Here is a 20,318-nt window from a genome sequence, read left to right as displayed (position 1 = left end):
CAGGTGGACCCAGGATTCCAAGGCAGCTCTAGCTCCCACTTGGACTATTCTTCCCTGCCCTTCCTTAGCAGAGCTGACCCCTGACCCCTGCTCCTCCTGCTCCTCCTGCTGCACCCGGTGCCCATCTGACCTGCTCATTTCATAGAGGAAGCGGTCTGCTCGTGCCATCCGCTCAATTTCATGCTTGTGCTCCTCCAGGAGGTCAATGTCACTCTTCTCAGGGATGAACTTGAGGAGCTGTCAAGGGCAGATGCAAGTCAGATGGGAAGCTCTTGAGCAGTGCATACAGTGTGAGGAGTACATTGCTCTGCTCAATACAGGGAGGGCCTGCTGAGGCAGGAGAATGAAGAGTTCAAGGACAGCCTGGGCTACATACCAATTTCAAGGCAAGCTTGAGCTACCTAGAGAGTTGAGGCCAGTCTGCTCTACATATTCATTTTGAGATCAGCCTGACTATATAGTGAGCTCAGGTATTTTCCATGAGTATGTACATCATGTGGGTGTAGTGCCTGCAGAGACCAGAAGAGGGCATCAGATTCCCCGGAACTAGAGTCACAGAGGGTTGTGAGCCTCCATGTTGGTGCTGGGAACTAAGCCCCGGACATCTGTAGGAGAAGTCAGCGCTTTTAACCTCTGAGTTACCTCTCCAGTCTTTGTGCTAAGGTTTGAAAGTGTCCCTCTGAAGTTCACATATGGAAACTTCCCAGTTAATGCTAATGACATCTGGCAGTAGAGTCTTTGGGTGGGGGTAATTAGGGTTAGATGAGGTCACAAGGGCAGGGCCCTAGTAGTGGCATTAGTGGCCTGATAAAAGAAAGAAAAATCCAAGTTATGGCATCTTCTGTCTCCTCCCATGATGGCCAGGACAAGACCTCACCAGGTGCCAAGCAGATACAGCATCATGCTCTTGAATTTCCCAGCCTCCAGAACTATGAGCCCAGTAAACTCTTACTCATAGATTAACTAGTCTCAGGTATTTTGCCATAGCCACAGAAAATGAGCCAACACACTATGTTTAATTTGCATCTGGCTCCTCTCACTCAACATAACATCTAAGATTTATCCATGCTGTATATCACTAGTTTACCTTTATTACTGCTTAGTAGTGTTCCACTGAAGGGATGTACCACAGTCTGTTTATCCAATTTCCAATTAATGATCAGTTGGGTCTCTCACCCTCTGGGAGGTTTAATAAGTCAAGTTACTATAATTATGTCTATATATGTCTTTTAATATTCATATTGGCCTCTCTTTAATGTGTGCCTAAGTATGAGATTCCTGGGCAGACATATGTTTAGCCTTAATATGCATATTAAATAGCTTTGCAAAGTGAACTGAATGGGAATTCCAGTTCTGCCACACCCTTATCAACATGTGACTGTCAGTCTTTAATCTTAGCTAACGTGTAGGCCTGTGACACTCTTTTTCTATGGTTGGCTGTCTTCTCTGGTGACTGCTGACATTGGGGTCTTTTATATGATCAGAGGCTGCCAGGCACCATCTTATATAAAACACTGGTTTCAGCTCAGTTTCAAAACGGGGCCACTTTGTCATTATCTGTAGCGTTCCTTACTCCAAATCCAAACCATTTGTTATATGTCCACTTGAAAACCACTGTCAGCACTGTGGGCTTATCATCACCTGAGGAAAAATGCATCCTTTGGACTGACACTGGCTCTTTTTCTTCTCTCTTCAGATTTTAAACTTTATTTTAATTTAAGTATATGGGTGTTTTGTCTGCATGTATGTCTGTGTACCACGTGTGTGCCTGGTGCCCACAGAGGTAGAAAGATGGAGTCAGAGCCCCTAAAACTAGAGTTATGGGTGGTTGTGAGCCAGCATATGGGTGATAGGAAATGGATCCGGGTCCTCTGCAAGAGCAGCAAGTGCTCTTAACTGCTGGGCCATCTCTCCAGCAGCTCCATCCACTCTTTTAAGATAGAGTATCATGAAGCCCAAGCTGGCCTCAAACCCCAGTTCTGGGATTATAGATGTGCACCACCACACCCAGTCTGGGGATGGAACCCAGGACATCATGAATGCTTGACAACTGTGCTCTTCATTTTAATGAAGTCCAACCAGCAGCATGCCTGTTTGCCATTTCCCAGGTCCCTCTTAAAGGACACAATGGATTAAAGTGAAAGAGATCTGAGGCGGAAATGACCATTGCCACCTGATCCTTCCCTGGGACTTTGCAGGGGCCACACAGTTCTCTGGCAGCTTGTCCTAGAAGAAAGCCTAGTCCCGGGAAGTTTCTGGAAACAAGAGTGCCTCCAGCTCCATGTCTCTTTGACCCATGGATTTCAGCCTTTCTGGGCCGAGGCTGCCCCAGGCTGGGCTCCTTTCCTCTCCTGAGGGTCCTCACCTGCTCCAGCATGTCCTTAGCAAGGTCTTCCTGTTCATCCATCCTCAAGATGGCCTGGCGTATCTCCTCATTAGAAAGCTTCAACCTGCAACGAACGGCCCTGAGCAGTCCAGCCTGGCCCTCACCTCCTCCTCGCCAGCCTCAGTTCGAACCGCCCCTCCTCCCTCCTCCACACAGGCTTCCCAGGCCAATTCCACAATAGAGTCTAATTTTAATAAAGAGGACGTCCATGCACTCCATATGTCCATTAATGAGTCCCTGATGCCTTGATTGGGTTTTGTCAGAGCTGATGAGACATGTGAGATTAAGATGGATGGGCAGAGGCATTCTGGCAGGCCTTTTTCCTCCTCCATCCCTCCCTCCTGCCTCAAATATCCTCAGCATCTCCATGGGAGGACAGAGCAGAGGGTGTCAGCAGAACCCTGGGGGAACAGTGTCAATCTTGCATCTCTGACAGTGCCCAGTCCCCACCCAGGTCCCATCAGTCTTCCCTGCCTTCCACCTACACGGTCCCTGTCCACCCCTCCACATACACACCCACCGAGAACCCCAGGGAAGCGGCACTCCCCCACCACTCAATAGCAGAAACTCAGGCCAGGGAACTTGTGGGAGGGCAGAGGGGCAGATGTCCCAGAGGAGGCTGTAGGCGGTACTAAGAATAGAGCTTGGGGCGGTACCCCTGACCCTGCCGGGGGAGGCCCCCACACAGAAGCCGTGCTGTTAATACAGATACTGCTTGTTTGTTCCAATGCCCAGGGAAATGCTTGCAGGCTGAGGTCATGCCGTCTCCAGGCCTCTCCGAGTGGGCCCTCTGTGGGTCTAGAGTAGCACCACCGATGACGCCCACTCGTCAAGAGCCTCATGGACAGGGCAGTTTCCTGTCTGAAGAGCCCATGCTGCGGCTCCACATGGGCTCGCAGGACAGAGGTCTAGACCAGCATCCATCCCCCTCTCCTCTGGGGAAGTCAGAGAGGCAAAGCCAATATCGCCACTGATCTGCGGCCACCTTCTCCCGGGCTGCAGCTCAGCTGTCATGGTTGTTGTTTTGCTGTGCTCTGGATGAACCCAGGGCCTGGTCTACACTGGACAGTCAGGCAAGCACTCTCCTGTAGAGTTATCCGAATCTCAGCTCCTTTACCACCCATTTTGGGTTTCTCCTTGGGGGTACCTTTCCCTGGTACAGGTGAGTACCTACTTGGAGAGAAGAATGATACAGTTCTGGGCCCTTCGGCCATCGATGACTGACAGCTCTTTGACCTTGCGGGAAGCTAGGTAGATGTCTTCTGTGGAACCCAGTTCTTTCTGCAAATGAATTAAATGGGGAGTACTGAGGTAGGTGCTCCAGATAGTCTTGCCCACCTCCCAGACCCACCCTTCTTTCAGTGTGGGGATGCCCCTGACCCAGTGGACATAGAGAAAGAGAAAGAGAAGACGGGAGAGGTAAGGCATTAACCACCAACTCTTAGGAGAGGATCTATGATTAGCCTGGGCTAGGAAGGGTAGAGGGTAGCAAAGGGTACCCCCTCTTCAAATTCGGCCTCTCTTGGAACCCCAGGAAAGGAACTGTGCAAATGGAAGCCGGAATTGATCTTTGTGGCTTTAGGCAATATGGAGTTGCCTATCATACACCCACCCAGAGCTTCCCTGAGCTTATGAGGAGAAGCTGATCCAAACCCCCACAACGCCATAGTTTCGAACTCCTGGAGACTTCCAGTCTATCTCAATATGCCAGGATCAAGGTTTTTACAAGGTCATGTGGGAAAACAAAGGCAGAATCCATACTAAATTCACTTCTGGGATGCCAGTAGGCAATATCAAAGCTCGTGAACCTCCTCCTGTTGGACCTCCCCGACCAGGGACTCGGGAGCCTGTTTAGCACACAGCTATGACTCTAGGGACTTTCCCAGAGCACATGTTCCAAGGCACACAACTCCAGGGCCTGCCAGGCACGCCATTGTCTGTGGATTTTTCCTCTGGAGTTGTGCAGTGCCCAACATGTGTAGTCATGCTGGAAAGCCTTGCCTTGGGGCTGGCAGGTGACACAAGGGACCTAGAAGCATTCTCCATTCTGTGGACATTCGCCTCCACGGCTGGCAGAGGTCTCCTTGGAGGCCCTCCATCTCTCATATTTCCTCTCTCTCTCTGGGGACCCTCCTGCACGCCACCCTACATGGATGAGTAATAAAGGCTGGAGGCCATGCAGGCAAGCCTTCTCTCATGGACCCAGTTCCAGGCTGCAGCCCAGGACAGTGGGTAAGAGATGGAACAAGAGTGACTCACCTGCTGAGAATCATGTTAGTTAGCAGCTCCTAGGCAGGCAGCAGCCACAGCCATGAGAGAGCTAAACACGCACAATGTTAGTCAATAGGCTGGGGACTCAGGAACATCAAGACACATGTGGGCATCCTTGGTATCTATTCTGTCTACTGTGTCCTCAGAAACAGGAGACAGGAACCCAGAGATAGTCATGGGCAGCAGCCCAAGGCAGGCATGCACTCAGAGAAGCTGGGTAAGCAAACACCAGGCAGCCTGCCACTGTGGGACCAGGGAGGTACCCAGTTGAGCCATGTAGCCCCTAAACATGAGAACTAGGATCCCAAACTTTGAGAACTAGTTCTTCCCTGCCTCTGCTGAGAACCTGCTGAGGGGATAGAGGGTGCTCCTCCACCCTGGTGAATTCCTCTATCAGGAGCTTAAACCAGAAGCTTTTGAAAATCCTGATCACTGGGGCACGAAAAGCAGGCAACCTTGAATTTGCCCCCTTCCCTTTGCTTTTCTGATGTCTAAGGGGACCAAGAAGCACAGTTTGTCCCGTGTCTTTCTTCCTGACACTGATGGAGTTGGAGCCACAAGCTCAGAACCCACCTAGAACATAGAGAGGTCTCAGGACCTTCTCAGCCCCATGGCTCAGGGACACGGGACCTGAAGTATGGAGAGGTAGCAACCAGGTCAGTTTGGCCTCTGGGATTGCTCTAGCTTGACTCTTGTGACTTTGGTCTTAGATACTGGTGTGAAGGAGCCCAGCTGAGCCTTGAGGGAGTAGGCTCAGCAGCCTGAAGTGGGCAGATCACATGGCTTTCAGACCTAATTCTTCCCAGCAACTTGGGAGGCCTTAAGCCCCACTTTCCTGACTGTCTCCTATACCAGCTTAGGGCCTTGGAGTCTGGAGATATCAGTCCAGAATCCCATCACAAATGAAGAGAAGTCATAGGCTTGCCATATCTGCTACATCCATACACCCTACCCCCATCTTACTCAGGGCACAGGTGTTCACATGACTCTTCCCTGAAGCCTTGACCACTGCCCTGAGCATGCCAGCCTAACCACAGTATGAGCTAAAACACTGCTTGGAATTAAGAGTAGAGGATCAGATGTCACAGACACCCACATTTAAATCAAATAAACAATCATTTGTTTTATCTGGAACCCCAAGACAGGTGAGTGTCAACTGCACACCATTCCTTTGGCCAGGTCTCATGAGGCCTTGACCTGACTGCCCCATGAAGAGTCATCTCCAGGTCTAGACTTGGTAAAAAACAAAGTAGGGGACCCTCTGCAGACTGTTGGAGGCAGGCCTCAGCACCTAGCCACCAACTAGGGCTCAGGGCCCCTGAGTATAGCAGACGTCCTCAAGGCCAGCGTCCTGGGCCAAGCAGAGATGAAGGAATAAATGTGCAAACCTTAGCAGATTCACAGAGAAAACAGGGCCATAGAGCCCCTGCGCTATTCCTCACCAAGGGGACCTTGGGGAAGGACCCCAGGTGTGACAGTTGCACTCAGATTCCAAAGCCCCACCCATCTTCAGTCGCTCAGTATTGGAAGATGAAGGCTGATCCTACAAGTGCTTATCATTTTATACCTGTATCTGGCCACAAGTCACACCCCCTTACATTCTCTGTGGCTAGAGGACTGGCCATGTACACAGACTCAGCACAGCAGGGCCCAGGCCCAGGCTTGATCCTTAGAAGTGGCATGGAACAGCATCCATTACCTTCCCTTCAGCTTTAACTTCTCTGTAGGTAGGGATGCGTGTGTGTGCGCATGAGTGTGTGTGTGTGTGTGTGTGTGTGTGTGTGTCTGTGTGTCTGTGTGTCTGTGTATGTGTATCTGTGTGTATATGTGAAAGTGTGTATGTGTATGTGCATTGTGTACATGTGTGTGTGCATTGTGTATGTGTGTGTGCTTGTATGTGTGGGTGAGTGAGTGTGTGAGTGTGCATATGTGTGCCTGTATGTAAGTGTGTGAGTGAGTGTATGGGGGGAAATGGTGGGAAACATGGGCTGAGAACTACAGCGGCCTCTAGGTACAGTCTATTATTCCCGAACCAAACAGAACAGTGCTCAACGGAGGCCAAGTTTGGGAGGCTGCTTCCAATGAGGGAAAATACCATTCCATCCCTAGGAAAGGCGCGTTGAGCCCTCACTGGACTGCGGCTCTTATTTATCTCTTTGCCCTTGGCAGGAACATGGAAACTTATTACCAATAAAGTCATTCAGCATATCTGTGAGGAAGGAAAATGAAGGAAAGATAGAAGGGAAAAAGGAAATGAGAGAAAAGGCAAGGTTTAAATACAATGTGTGTGTGTGTGTGTGTGTGTGTGTGTGTGTATGTGTGAGCATGTGTGTGTGTATACGTATGTGTGAACATGTGTGTGTGTGTATATATGTACGTGTGAGCACGTGTGTGTGTATATACATATGTGTGAGCACGTGTGTGTGTATATGTATGTGTGAGCACGTGTGTGTGTATATGTATGTGTGAGCACGTGTGTGTGTATATACATATGTGTGAGCATGTGTGTGTATATACGTATGTGTGAGCACGTGTGTGTGTGTGTGTGTGTGTGTGTGTGTGTGTGTGTGTGTGTGTATGTGTATGTGAAGGTTGAAAGTCAAGATTCAAGATACCAGAGGATATAGTCTTACCTGGTGCCTCTGATATGCCGAGAACATTTTTTCAAAATCTTCCAGGTCCAGAATCTGAAATACCTGCATGTCATCAATCTCATTCCACACGGTACCAGAGACACGCTCCTAAGATTCAGGGGTAAAGAGAAGAACTTCTGGTTGATTCGGCTCCTCCATGACAGAGATGCCAATAGTCCCCTAACCCCGTCTGTCCCAACAGGCAGACCAAAGGCACAGGCTACAGTGGCCAGGCTCTCATACTTCCAGAAAGGGGCCCAACAACACCCACCCTTCTCCAAGCTCCCGCCTCCTCAGTGTTCTAGAGGACAGCCTCCTACTTGTCCCTCCCTCCATGTGAGGCCAATGGAAGTGTTTCAGAAACCACTGGAAGCACTAGAGTATTGGGGCACACATGGAAGGAGGGACCCTGCGCTTCTTCAGAAGGCTACAACTGAAGGCAGTGCCCTGAGGGTACTGTGTATGCCTGCTCTCTGACTGGTGTCCCTGGGAACATTGTGGCTCACACATATGTGGGATCATCTGGGCCTGTGCATAGAGTGCGCTCCCTGGATCTGAGATGGTCATTTTCTTTCCCAGGAACTTGTTCCTACTTTCCCAGATTACCAGAAAGTGGACACATGCCAAAAGCTGGGACACGCTGGCCCCATGCAGTGACTCAGCTCAGATCAGCAAAACTTGCCTCAACTTCCTGTTGCTCAGAGCAGGGGAGGTCCCCATCTTTTATGATTACCATTGACCCATACATCTATAGTTTCCAGCTTCCTTGATGGAAGCAGGAGTGTCACATGGTTTTGGACGCTTGTGCTAGGGTCTCTAGGAGCCCACACTGCACCAGCAACCTTCTAACACCGTGCTGATGGTCCAGAGGACAATCAAGGAATAGGGGAGCACCCTTCCTCACTGACAACCCCTTCTCCAAGAATCCTTGTCTCCTCTCCAGCATTTGTTTTTGGAACAACAATCTCCCAGTCACCTCCTCGCATCTGTCCAGAGGCCTGTCAGGCCACCATCCTGACACCCCTTGTTACAACTCCTCCTCAGATTTGAGGCAGTCTACCTTTTCCTCACTTCTATTTTCTTAAACTCTGAAAAGGGGAGGCTAGGCCAGAGTCAAGAGGGAGGAGACATTCTTGTGGCCTTCCAAAAGCCAGGGACCCTCATGTGGAATGCTGGACTGGGAAACCCACAGCAGCAAGGGATGTAGGCAACTGGCCAAAGCCAACACAGATGCATTCTTTTCATGGTGGAAACAACTGCTGTGTGTGTGTGTGTGTGTGTGTGTGTGTGTGTGTGTGTGTGTGTGTGTGTTTTTAAGAGCATATGTAGGGTAGAGGAAGGGGCTAGAGAGAGAAACTTGGCTCTTGGAAAGGAAGACATGGGGGGCAGAGAGAGAGGATGGGATGGGAAACTGAGTCAGGATAGCAGGGAGAGGAACAAACTGAGGCATGGGGAATGGGGAATCTGTGTCTCCTGCACATGGGTAGGGATGGGGAAAGGAGGCCCATAAGAGTAAAGATTCCAGTCCTGTGTATTCTTGTGGAGGTCAGAGCAAATCTCCCTGGTATATCTACCTTGGATGATAACTCTCCGATATAATTTTCCAGCACTCTGTCATCTCTAGCCTAGATTCCTGGGACTTCAGACCCCTGGAGACAGCTACAGAAGTCACACGCAGCCCTTTCTTTCCCAGGACCATGCTTCAGGATGGTTCCCTCACAGAGCACCACCTTTGGGGCTGAGCAGATCCACTGACTGACATTTCTGGCCCTGCTATTATGTGACCTGTGGGCAAATGGAAGGATAGCATTTCAACCCCATAGCCCAAATGGGAAACTGAGTCTAAGGGAAGCATAGTTCAACTTTGTTGGCATGAGAATCATGGTGACATACTTAGAGTACATGTGGAAAACAACATGAATAATAACTAATCTCACATCATTAAGACTGTCCATGCCAGAGTGCTCTCTAGATAGTATATCAGTCAGTCTTCACAGCCATCCTTTGGAGGGCATTGTGATGACACTGCCCCCCCCCCCAATTTACAGATAGGAAGCTGAAAGTCAAATAATTACATCATCTGCCCTGACGTCGAATCAAAAGCTTGGGATTGAACAGTGGGCTCTCAAACATCACTCAGTGTGCCTCCCCCCATAGGGTGGGTACACGACCCTACTCACGGTCCCTAAGGAATCATATAGCCTTTATTAATCCTGGACCACAGAGAAAAACCCCAAGCATGGAGGTCAGCATCACGACAGTACAGAGAGGCTGCTGACGGTCATGCCTGTATTTTCTTCTTTTACTGTTGTTGTTGTATGTGACATATGTGATGTGTGTTCATGCAAAGCTCAGAGGACAACTTTGTAGAGTCGGGTCCCCTCTTTCCACCCTTACAGTGGTTTCTGGGACTGAACTCACACTATCAGGCTTACACAGCCAGCACTTCACCTGCCGAGGCACTTACCAGTCCTTGACTGTACTTTCTTAATCCCTGCCACATGCTATAATTGAATACATGTCATGTGTGGGAACATATATGTGTGTGCATGCACATGTGTGTACTGTGCCTGTGTGGATCAGGTCAACTGCAGGTGTTGTTCCTCAGGAGTTGATCCCCTTCTTTACAGGGTTTCTCAAGTGGTTGACTGGCAGTCAAGTCTCAGGGATGTTCCTGTCACTGCCTCTTCAGTGCTGGGATCAGGTACATGCTACCATGTTCAACTAATTCTCCTTTTCTTTTTTCTTTATTTTCACATGAGTGCTAGAGACTGAATTCAGGTCCTTAGACTTGCATGATGAGTGATTTTCCAATTGATTATCTATCTAAGTATTTCACATCTACTAAAATTATTTTTACATTTTTTTTTTTATTTTGAGGTGAGTCACACAGGCCACAACACAAATATTGAGGGGGTCAGAAGTCAACTTTCAGGAGTCAGTTCTCTCCTTCCACTTTATGGTTTCAGGGATCCGGCTTGGGTTCTCAGGCTTAGCAGCAGGCACCTTTGTACACTGAGCATCTCACTGGCCCCTAACTTGCTACATTTTAAAAAACAATTTATAAGTTGAAAGTATGAAATTTTAAACATGTTTTGACCATGTCAACAAACTAACATGCTTTGCTTCCCACACAGCCTCTGGCTTTAGGTTCTGGAATGTTCTTTGCCTGCACACGTGCTGCTGGCCTATGGCTTTCTCACTGCAAGTTACAGCTGCTGCCTAGAGAAGGGTGGAGCTTACGGGTCTAGCTGTGAAATGCTGTTACAGGCAGCTCTAATGCTTCAGTGACTCAGGAGATGGAGGGGGCAGTATTCACACTCCATGTTTTCCCCAGACTGGGAAGCCAGAAGTAGAAGGATCTTAGAGACCAAGATGGACCATCAAACTGCAGTGACAGTCCGGGGAAGTGACTTCCACGGTCAGCACAGAGCACACGAGGATTGGTTAGGGCTGAGTAAGCAAACCAGTGCTCTTTAAGCACTTCAGGCTACACAGCCTCATCAGTCAGATCCGACACTCTCAGGAGGCAATGCCACTTTTTCCTTCACCACCTCTGCCTCATTCTCTCAGGCAGGGTCTCTCACTGAACGGAAAGCTTGCCACTTTGCTTAGGCCAGCTGGCTTGCAAGCTCCTGGAATCCTCTTGTCTCTGACCCTCACTGCTAGGGTTAAGAGCATGTACAGCCATAATGAGCTTTTTATGTGAATGATGGGGTTCAAACTCAGCTCCTCATGCTTACAGAGAAAGCACTCTTCCTAGCTACTAATGTCTGCTTCTCCATTCACCCCCGGCACGCACAGGTTCATCGCAAGTGGCTTTGACAGGAAGCACAGGTCTGCACTGAATGTTTCCTCCAGTGCTGGTGTCCAGAGGGGACAGCGAGCCACCTGACTCCAGCAAGTCCCTCATCAGTGCCCACCGTGCTCACCCTGATGCCTGACCAAACAGAGAATCAAGATGACTTGTGCAAAGCGCAAGGTGCAGGACATGGAGCTACCCAGTCGGTCCCTGAGCTACTTACCTCATTCAGCTTGACCCAGTTGAAGGACTTCAGTGGGTGTGAAGGCTGGGGGATGCGCTTTTTCCTGAGTGGGGCACTGTTGCTGGGGAAGGGGTCCTGAGGCAGGGGCAGGCCTGAGCTGAAGCAAGGCGGAGCACCTGGGGGGATAGGAGGCCCTCCGGGAGGAGGGGGCGGTGGGGGTGGGGGTGGGCAGCAGGCAAAGGGGAGTGGGGGGGGGGGTGGAGGCAGATCATTGGTTGTTGTGGAGGAAGACAAGGTGAGTGGACCTCCAGGGGGAGGTGGGGAAGACACTGGGCCAGTCTGTGGGAAGACAAAAAAGGCAAAGTGGTGTGCTCATCAGTACTCAAGCTAACCGAGTCTCGACGTTATCCTCATTTCCTACTTACTGAACTTTCTTCAATCCTTCATGTTCATTGAGACACCATTTTCTCTCTCTGCATCTCAAACATCACACACACACACACAGAGAGGGAGAGAGAGAGAGAGAGAGAGAGGGAGTGAGAGATAGAGATAGAGATAGAGATAGACACACATACACAGACAGACACACATACACAGACACACATGTACATGTGCACACACAGATACAGACACACACAGATACAGGCACACACATGTACGAACACACACACACACACACACACCACACTAAGTTAAACATACACACAGACACTAGGCAACCAAAGTCATAACCATCAAAGCATACATCTGGATGCATGCATGCAGTGGTGCAGGCTACTTGCTGCACAGAGACATCCAGCCAGAAGGAAGGGGCAGGAATTCTATATACACTGCTGTCCAAGATACACTTCTGGGAACGGTGCCATCCCATTCAGAATTTCTTAACATAAAGGGCTCACCCACACAGACTAACGAGCCACTTGGGTTGTGGCTCAATGTCCCCCTTTCTCTTCTCCTTCATGTTGGGGTTCTTCTCTTCCCCCCCACACTTGCTCTGCCCACTCTAACCTGAAACTCAGGGAGCTGGCTGAACTACAGAAATGGGAATTGGATGATGCCCATGTACGCGTACTGAGATTTCATTGAGTTGGGCTACCAATTCTGCCACTTGTCCCCTAGCTTGGCGCAGTTCCTGGGACTCCCGGGCCAGCTTGTCCTTCATCTTGTTCAGGGTCCTCATCATCTCTTCCTTCTCCAGTGTCTTTGTCTCACATTCCCGCTCCTTTCTCTCCAGCCTGCTCACGAGCTCCATGTGTTCTGGAGGGGACAGGACCCCCGGGAAAGTGAGAGGAGGGGGGGAGCAGGTATGACTTCTCTGAGGGAGGAGATGGGGTCCCAGGCAGGGTGGGCACGGGTGCAGGGAGTGGATGTAGTTTAGGCGGACCCTCTCACCCTTCCGGAACTTCTCTGCTTGGTCCCGCCACTGCTTCACTTCGTTCTCATTGATGAGCCTGTTGAGAAGTGAAAGGGACCATGTGACTTTGACATTATCTCACCTCTCCCTGAAGACAGGCATCTCTGTTCCCCAGAGATAGAGCCTGATCTCTGATCTGTCTATATACAAGCTTCTCACATGCCTCTCTAGGTCCCCATTCCTGCCCATTCTCACTTTGTGTCCTCATGGACCATTAGAACAGGAAGGAACCCCGAGTCATTTCCTATTCAACTCCCTGTGTGACAGTTGATTGGAATTAGAGCTAAGTGCTACATAGAGGACTGAACTCAGGAAGTCTGTAGACATGCACATAAATATATGCATACTGACACACTTACGTACACACTCTCACAGACACTCACATATCACACACACACACACACACACACACACACACACACACACACACACACACATACAAGAGCCAGAAACGTCAGCCTAACGTGTAAGGGCATGGGACGCTATCCGCCCAACAGAGCACAGAAGTGATGGAGCATGATTGTGGATCTGAGACACAGGACAGCTTCATTCATAGCAAACTCTTCTAACAGGTGTTAAAATTAGCCTTTCCTCAGACCCTAAAGTTATGAGGGATTGAATCCCATCGTGACAGCTCAGTTATCATTACATTTTTACATTTGTTTATTTTTCTATTCCATGCCACTGTATGTGGAATCCGAGAGGACAACTTTGGTTTATTCTCTCCTTTTCCTTTCAGCATGTGATTTCCATGCTGAACTCAGGCCATCAGGCTTGGCAGCAAACGTCTACACTTGCTGAACAATCTTGCCGGCCCATGGTGAGATTTCTTTGGAGGGCTGCTACTGTGGTCATTGGGGTGCTACATCTTTTACCACCCAATGAAGTGGTTCCTTGGGCATGGACAGAGTCTTGATTATGTTCCCTGGTTTGGGGAGGGGTGCAGGGTAGACTGGTTCTACTTGGGGCCAGGCAAATGCAGATGGTAAAGAAGGGTTAATCAGCTCGGACAGTGTGGCTGTGCTGGGACCTGTTGGCACCCTGAGAGTTTGCTGACACAGCCTGTGTGAGTGAAGCAGATGCCAGTTTGGGCCCTTGTGCTTGAATGGGGCTGATGTCATTTGTCTATGGAGCCCAGGGGTCCATTTAGGAGATAATTGGAAGCATCAAACTCTAGGCCAGTGTGTGCTGTCAGAGAAGTGATGGACAACCAGCCTGATGGTGGAGGGGAACCTCTTGCATGGTCCATTCTTTGGGTTCTATAGGGAAAGGCTCTTAGCACAGAACTCTAGAGGACCCCAATGCACTCATGTGCACAGCCAGTGAGCAGGAGACCTGTTATTACACAGTCCATCAGTTAAGACCTCTAAGACCACCTTTCTGCCTCCTGTCTCCAGCTGCATCATGAGGGGTATTAGAAACTTGTGTTAGCCAGTAGATCTGGGACACAGAGAAGAAATGGAGCAGAGACAAGAAGAGAAAAGGCCAGTCATACCACACACAAGCACATGCATGCACATGCACGAATTTGTGCATAGATACCACCATCCCATTCCTATTCTGACCTCTGGGGCCTCAGAGGACAGACATTTAAGTCTAATCAGGTCTCATATGCTGGTTCATATGTGGGACCAGCCCTCCTATTTGCAGTAGCTTAAAGTGATTTTAAAGACTTCTGCAGTCCAAGAAGACACAGAGGCTTTGCTAGACCTCAGAAATCATGATGCCTGCCATAGGAAATGTTTCCTCACTAAATAATACAGTGAGTTTGCAGAAAACCAAACTGAAGCCACCTTGTCATTAGTTCACTAGCTGTACTTGAGCAACAAGCCAGTTAGGGGTTGGATGGAATCAACTCTTGATCATTTGTGCAAATAAAATGAGAGTCATTTAAAATCCACGTTGCATTTGGCTTTAGAATGCAAAATCAGGAAGGCAATTTGTCTCCGGAAGGACTATTAGCTCAAATTCATATCAAAGGTAAATTAAAAAATTAAGTAAAAAACCCCCAGGACATTAAGGTAGGCTTTATTATTGGCTCACCAATATAAACATGAATGGTTTCTGTGTGTCTTCCAGTATGCTCTGTAAAAGGTCTCGGGCCCTGACAACTCATGCAATTGGTTTATGTTCAAATGGCCATGTCCCATGTCAGTGGCCTCCAACCTTCTGTAAAGAGCCAGTGTTGGTATTTAGTTGTTATGTACACTGTGCACAGTGGCCGTCATACGGTTGTGGGTCTGTTGGTGTTACATGCACAGTGGCTGTCACACAGTTTTGTGTCTGTTGGTGTTATGTGCACAGTAGCCATCACACAGTCCTGGGTTTGTTGATGTTATGTGCACAGTGGCCATCACATGGTCCTGGGTTTGTTGATGTTATGTGCACAGTGGCCATCACATGGTCCTGGGTTTGTTGGTGTTATGTGTACAGTGGCCGTCACACAGTCCTGGGTCTGTTGGTGTTACATGCACAGTGACTGTCACACAGTCCTGTGTCTGTTGGTGTTATGTGCACAGTGACTGTCCCACAGTCCTGGGTCTGTGGGTGTTACATGCACAGAGTATGACAGTGCATGAGAGTGTAACACATGCTTACACTGTCCAGCACAGTCATCAGCAGGCTCATGACATGGGGTTATTCACATTTAAATGAGACAAAATAAAGAATCCAGTCTCTCAGTTACACTTGCCATATATGTCCAATACTAATAGGGCAAATAATGGCTGCTGCCATGGGTAATCTTGACTGTCATCTTGATAGGATCTAGAGTCACCAAAGAGGCAAACCTCTGGGCATATCTGTGAGGAATTTCTTAGGTTGGGTTCACTGAGGAAAGAAGACCCACCAGTACCATTCCATGGGCTAGGGACCTGGGCCACACAGAGGAGAAAGCCAGCTGAGCACCACATCATCTCTCTCTGAACCCTAATCAGCAACCTCAAGATCCTACAGCCAGATGGATTATACACTCAGCTATGAGGCAAAAGAAACCCACCCTTCTTTTCTTCCTTCCTCCCTCTCTCCCTCTCTTCCTTCCTTCCTCCCCTCTCTCCCTCCCTCCCTTCCTCCCTCTCTCCTTCCCTCCATCCCTCTTCCCTCTTGCCTTCCCTGCTTCCCTTCCTTCCTTCTTTCCTTTCTTTCTTCCCTCCTCCCTCTCCTTCCCTTCCTCCTTTCCTCTGCTTTGTCCAAGTATTTTGCCACACAAACAAGAAAAGTAACTAACACAGCTGCCACACTGGACAGGACTTGTATACACTACAGAACAGTTTCTGAAGTCTCACATGGGTTGGAGAGGAAGCTGACGTTTTGCTAGGGAGCCCAGAAGGCGAGAAGCAGAGCTGGCAGAGGCCAGGTCAGAGGCCAGCTGAAACTCACATGTTGACGACGTTCTTGACATTGAAGTTTTCCAGTGGGGCCAGGTCAGGGTCCATGCCCCGCTCATCCTGGAGGACGATCTGCTGGAGGATTCGGTCCAGGAGCTGCCACTGCTGGAAGTAGCCACCATTCCGCTTGTCTGAGGGACAGAAGGCATTGGAGCTGTCCTGAGCCCTCGAACCCCTGGAGTCCTTGCTCTGCCATGACTGCCTAGGCTCAGGCCATCAAGGCAAGCCCCCACTCCCAGGAAGCGCCAGTGGAAGGGTCAGTGTTGCTGCCAGTCACGGAGACTCACAATCCAGTCCACTCCTCAACATCCGCAGAAGGCCTTTCATGAGCCGGTCAACCCTCCAACATTTCTCTACAACGCAAAATGCTTCCTCTTTCCTGTTGAGACCCTGGGCATACTGTGCCCTGGGCATGTGAATGGCTTTTTCTACTGCCTATAAAAAGCGTCTATTTGAAAATACAACAGGCTCAATAATGAAGTCTCCAGGGAAAACTTAAAACAAGATTTCATGATTATCTTTGTTTCCACTTTACAGAAAAAGATGAATGGAAGCTGGTTCCATATATGTGCTAAGGGCATCAGAATGAGTTGAAGAAGGGGTGAGTGAACCCAGGGAGGCATCTTGGTGGAGATGGCCTTGAACTATGAAGGCAAAGCCTTCTTCTCATCCTCAGGTATCACCGTCCAGCTGGGTGTGGACTTCTTTTTTACACAAGAGCCACTACCTCTCCTTCCTGGGTCGCTTCATCTTTAATGGCTACTAGGAAAGGTTATTTTAATCCTGACATCAAATTCTGCCTGCAAGCTAAACAATTGTGTCTTCAAAGCCCCATTTAGAGGCAGAAGAGAGAGTCCCATCCACATGGCTTATGGCCTACCAAACAGGGAGCCTCTGGGAGCAGAAGAAACCAGATCCCAGCAGCTTCCATGAAGATCTGGGCTGAATTTGAGATTTTAAAAAATTGTGAGTGTGTTTGTGTATGGTGTATGTGTAATATATATATATATGTATGTGTGTGTGTGTGTGTGTGCGTGTGAGTGTGTGTGTGTGTATCTGTCTGTATATTATATATATCTCTATCTCTCTCCCTCCGTGTGCGTGTGTGTGTGTGTGTGTGTGTGTGTGTGTGTGTGTGTGTGTGCGTGTGTGTGTGTGTGTGTGTGTGTTATACATGTCTGTGTGAGTCTCCAAAGATCAGAAGAAGTTGTCAGATCCCCTGGAGCTAGAGTTACAAGTATTTGTGTGACACCAAACATGTGTTCTGGAAACCTGAACTCAAGAAGCAAGTGTCTTTAGTTGCTAGCCATTTGTGCAGTCCCTGGGCTGAAAGTCTGGAGAACTGTGGCTCCCTGGTATGGCTCCCTGTTTTTGTCATCCCCATTCCATTCTACCCACACCATGTTGTTAGCTTGTCAGTTTGCTGTTCCTGGGGAATGTGATGTGCAGGCAGCTCACAGCTCACAGCTACATGCTTCCTCTAAAGCCTGACCCCAAACCAAGAAAAACAACAACTCTATGTGAAGAACCCATTCAGAAGTAATAGCATACAGGTTGTCCTGAGGTTCAGCAACAGTGTGCTAAGAAGCTCCCATCAGATGTGCCCCAAGTTGGAACACAGTAAGTTGTAGTTGTTACCACCACCACTGTGATTTTGGCGATCCTGATTAGGCTGATAGTTACAGAAGACCAAACACATTTTCAAAATATTCTATTTTTGGAAAGCTGGATGCAGCTGAGGTTCATTTCCAATTAAATTCTTGGGCAACGATAAGTAATCTTGAATAATTTATTCTCATACTACTACCCATGAACTCATGGATCTTGAGAACTCAGCCACCTGCTCCCAAGATGCTCTTTGGTGTCTATAAAGGGACTAGGAGTAAGCAAGAATGCTAATACTTAAAAAGAAAGCAAGCATGAGGCTGGGGAGGTGAGTCAGACTGGTAAAGTGCTGGCCACACAACTGTTAGGACTCAAGTTCTATCCTTAGCATCTATAGAAATGGGCTGGGGAGGCAGAGGAGGGGGAGCCCTGAGGTTCACTGGCCAGCCAGTCTAACTGAATCTGTGGTCTCCAGGTTCAGTGAGAGACTTTGTCTCAAAAAATAAGGTGGGGAATGACTGAAGAACATCTAATATTGACTTCTGGCACTTACATACTCACACATGTGCGGGTGCACACATGCACATGCACTTGCATACACAGTTACACACTACAGTCAAAACAAACAAAGCAACATGAGCATTGCATATCTGTTCTGTTTCTCTAAACATGGAACTTCCTTTTGCAATGACAAGAAGACTAAATGTACCTGCCATCAACAGATCACAGAAGATACATTTTTGTCATGACCGAACTGCGGCTTGTTGGACTGCAAGGCTGGAGTTGCTCCAACCATGTGCTTAGCCCCACCCCCAGGGTGACATGAGGCAACCCAAGGAGGGAGGAACCTGAATCACTGGGCCTGGCCTCCTGAAGGCAAGCACAGAGGGACTTGTTCCAGGCCCAGCGAGCTCCCCATCAAAGGCTCACACCCATCTGGTGGATGGAGACCAAGGCCCAAGAGAGTGGTGGTGAGACCAGGGTACTCACATGGCATCTGCAGGCAGTGGTGCAACACAGAGAGGAGGCAGGGGTAGGCCTCCGTGTGCCTCAGCTTCTTGTGGATCAGCTCAAACATCTGGGAGGCACTCTTCGTGTCGATGTGAACCTGGAGGGTTTAGGCCATAGTGAAGGGCAGAGCCGGACAGCCGAGGAAGAAACAAAGGGCTGGGAGATACTATTTCTGTCCTCCCAGCTCCATCCATCTCCAGGAAGGAGCTCCCCTTTCCTGGCTATCCTCTGGGAACAAAAAGGATAAAAGCAGGGGTGGTGGTAGGGATCATACAGACAGGTTTCCCCATCTCAGCACCCCTAGCATCTTGGAGCAGATAATCCTCTGGTGTAGGGCGAGGCATTCCATGTCTTGAAGAATGTTTCGTGCTATCCCTAGCCACTGCCCTCTAGATGCCAATGGTCCCCTCCTTTTTCACTCCCCAAGTTGTGACATGCAAAACATGCCCACGCTTGACCAACGGCCTCATGGAGAGGCAGGACTAAAACCCCCTTGCTTGGAACAGCTGAGCCATACTAAGTGAAGGAAGGGGGCATAAATGCTTCAAAGGAGCAGATGGCCTGGAGTTCAAGGCCCAAATCTGCTCTAGGTATGTGACAGCTAGTAACCTGCTCAATTCTCTAACCTCTGATTCCTCATCTGCAATCCCAGGCTTTGTGAGTGTGTAGTGGGTGGTAGCCCTGCCCCAAATGAAGCTATTGTCTATGTAGGATTGTGTGATACACGCAAGCAATGGCGATGTGTGTATTTTGAGCCTGCAAGGCCCAGATAAAAAGGTTTGGTTCACTAAGCACCATCTGGCTCAGGATAGAAAGAGGCAACTTGGGAAGTTAGGGGGCAGCAGGGAAAAGCCAGCCGGGGACAGGACTCGAGGATGAGTATGTTCACTCATGAACTGTCTGTCTTACTTTGGGGCTTTTTATTTCTTGGGGGAGATGACCAGGTATGGCTCATGAGGTGAGCCCTCAGAGCAAGCACACCACCAGGGTTCCTTCAGAAACAGGACCTGGCCACGGGTACCACTGGGAATCCAGCCAGCACGGGACTGACTTTAAGCGAGGATCTGGAGCAGTGGTTGTGGGACTTCCCAGAACCTCATACAACTGTCCCACCCCAGAGGCACCTCACCATGTCAAACCTCCGGGCTAGCTCCAGGTCATCCTCATTCCGGACCATCTCAAAGAAGTCTAAATGCCTAGATAGATGGGAGGGTAGGTAGGGTACAGAGAAAATGTTATTAAAGCTAGAACACCCTGGTGGAGGGGTCCAACCCATTCAATATCCCACTGACGATCTGAAAGTTTTATTCAGGTGAGACTAAGGTAAGACCACAAAGAGTCTATACAACATAAGCCAACCCCCATCTCCTTGATTAGACTTCATGGTCTTCCTTTAGGGTGATCATGTCAAGGTCCAGTCACCACAGATCCGCATTTCTCCACTTTGACATTGTTGACTTGTTAGGCACAGTTGTCCTTGGTGATGGGAAGCAGCTTTGTGTGCTCCAGGTTATTTGTCAGCATCCCTGACCTTTACCCGTAAGATGACAGTAGACCCCCTGCCCTAGCCAACTGTGATGGATCAGATATGCAATCTGAGCACTCAGGAGGCTAAGGTAGAAGGAT

At 49.1% G+C, this 20,318-nt stretch overlaps 1 protein-coding gene across 6 annotated transcripts in view; it reads right to left on the bottom strand.

The window, feature by feature from the left end:
- Daam2 (dishevelled associated activator of morphogenesis 2) overlaps positions 1–20,318 on the bottom strand; it is a 113,743-nt gene that overhangs the window by 11,791 nt on the left and 81,634 nt on the right. For 4 of the 6 annotated variants that reach the window (XM_036167261.1, XM_036167260.1, XM_036167263.1 and 1 more), the window contains 10 exons: positions 19,822–19,888; positions 18,672–18,789; positions 16,069–16,207; positions 12,669–12,727; positions 12,349–12,533; positions 11,316–11,615; positions 7,291–7,398; positions 3,561–3,667; positions 2,366–2,450; positions 131–237 (listed from right to left, as the gene is read on the bottom strand). In XM_036167261.1, the coding sequence (XP_036023154.1) occupies positions 131–237; positions 2,366–2,450; positions 3,561–3,667; positions 7,291–7,398; positions 11,316–11,615; positions 12,349–12,533; positions 12,669–12,727; positions 16,069–16,207; positions 18,672–18,789; positions 19,822–19,888 (1,275 nt within the window). Of the gene's footprint in view, positions 1–130; positions 238–2,365; positions 2,451–3,560; positions 3,668–4,387; positions 4,532–7,290; positions 7,399–11,315; positions 11,616–12,348; positions 12,534–12,668; positions 12,728–16,068; positions 16,208–18,671; positions 18,790–19,821; positions 19,889–20,318 lie in introns of all 6 variants that reach the window. The other 2 variants (XM_036167266.1, XM_036167264.1) reach the window with 2 other exon arrangements.

Source organism: Onychomys torridus, chromosome 18, assembly GCF_903995425.1.
Source record: "Onychomys torridus chromosome 18, mOncTor1.1, whole genome shotgun sequence".
Taxonomy (NCBI): Eukaryota; Metazoa; Chordata; class Mammalia; order Rodentia; family Cricetidae; genus Onychomys; species Onychomys torridus.
This window is presented reverse-complemented; position numbering and strand designations above follow the sequence as displayed.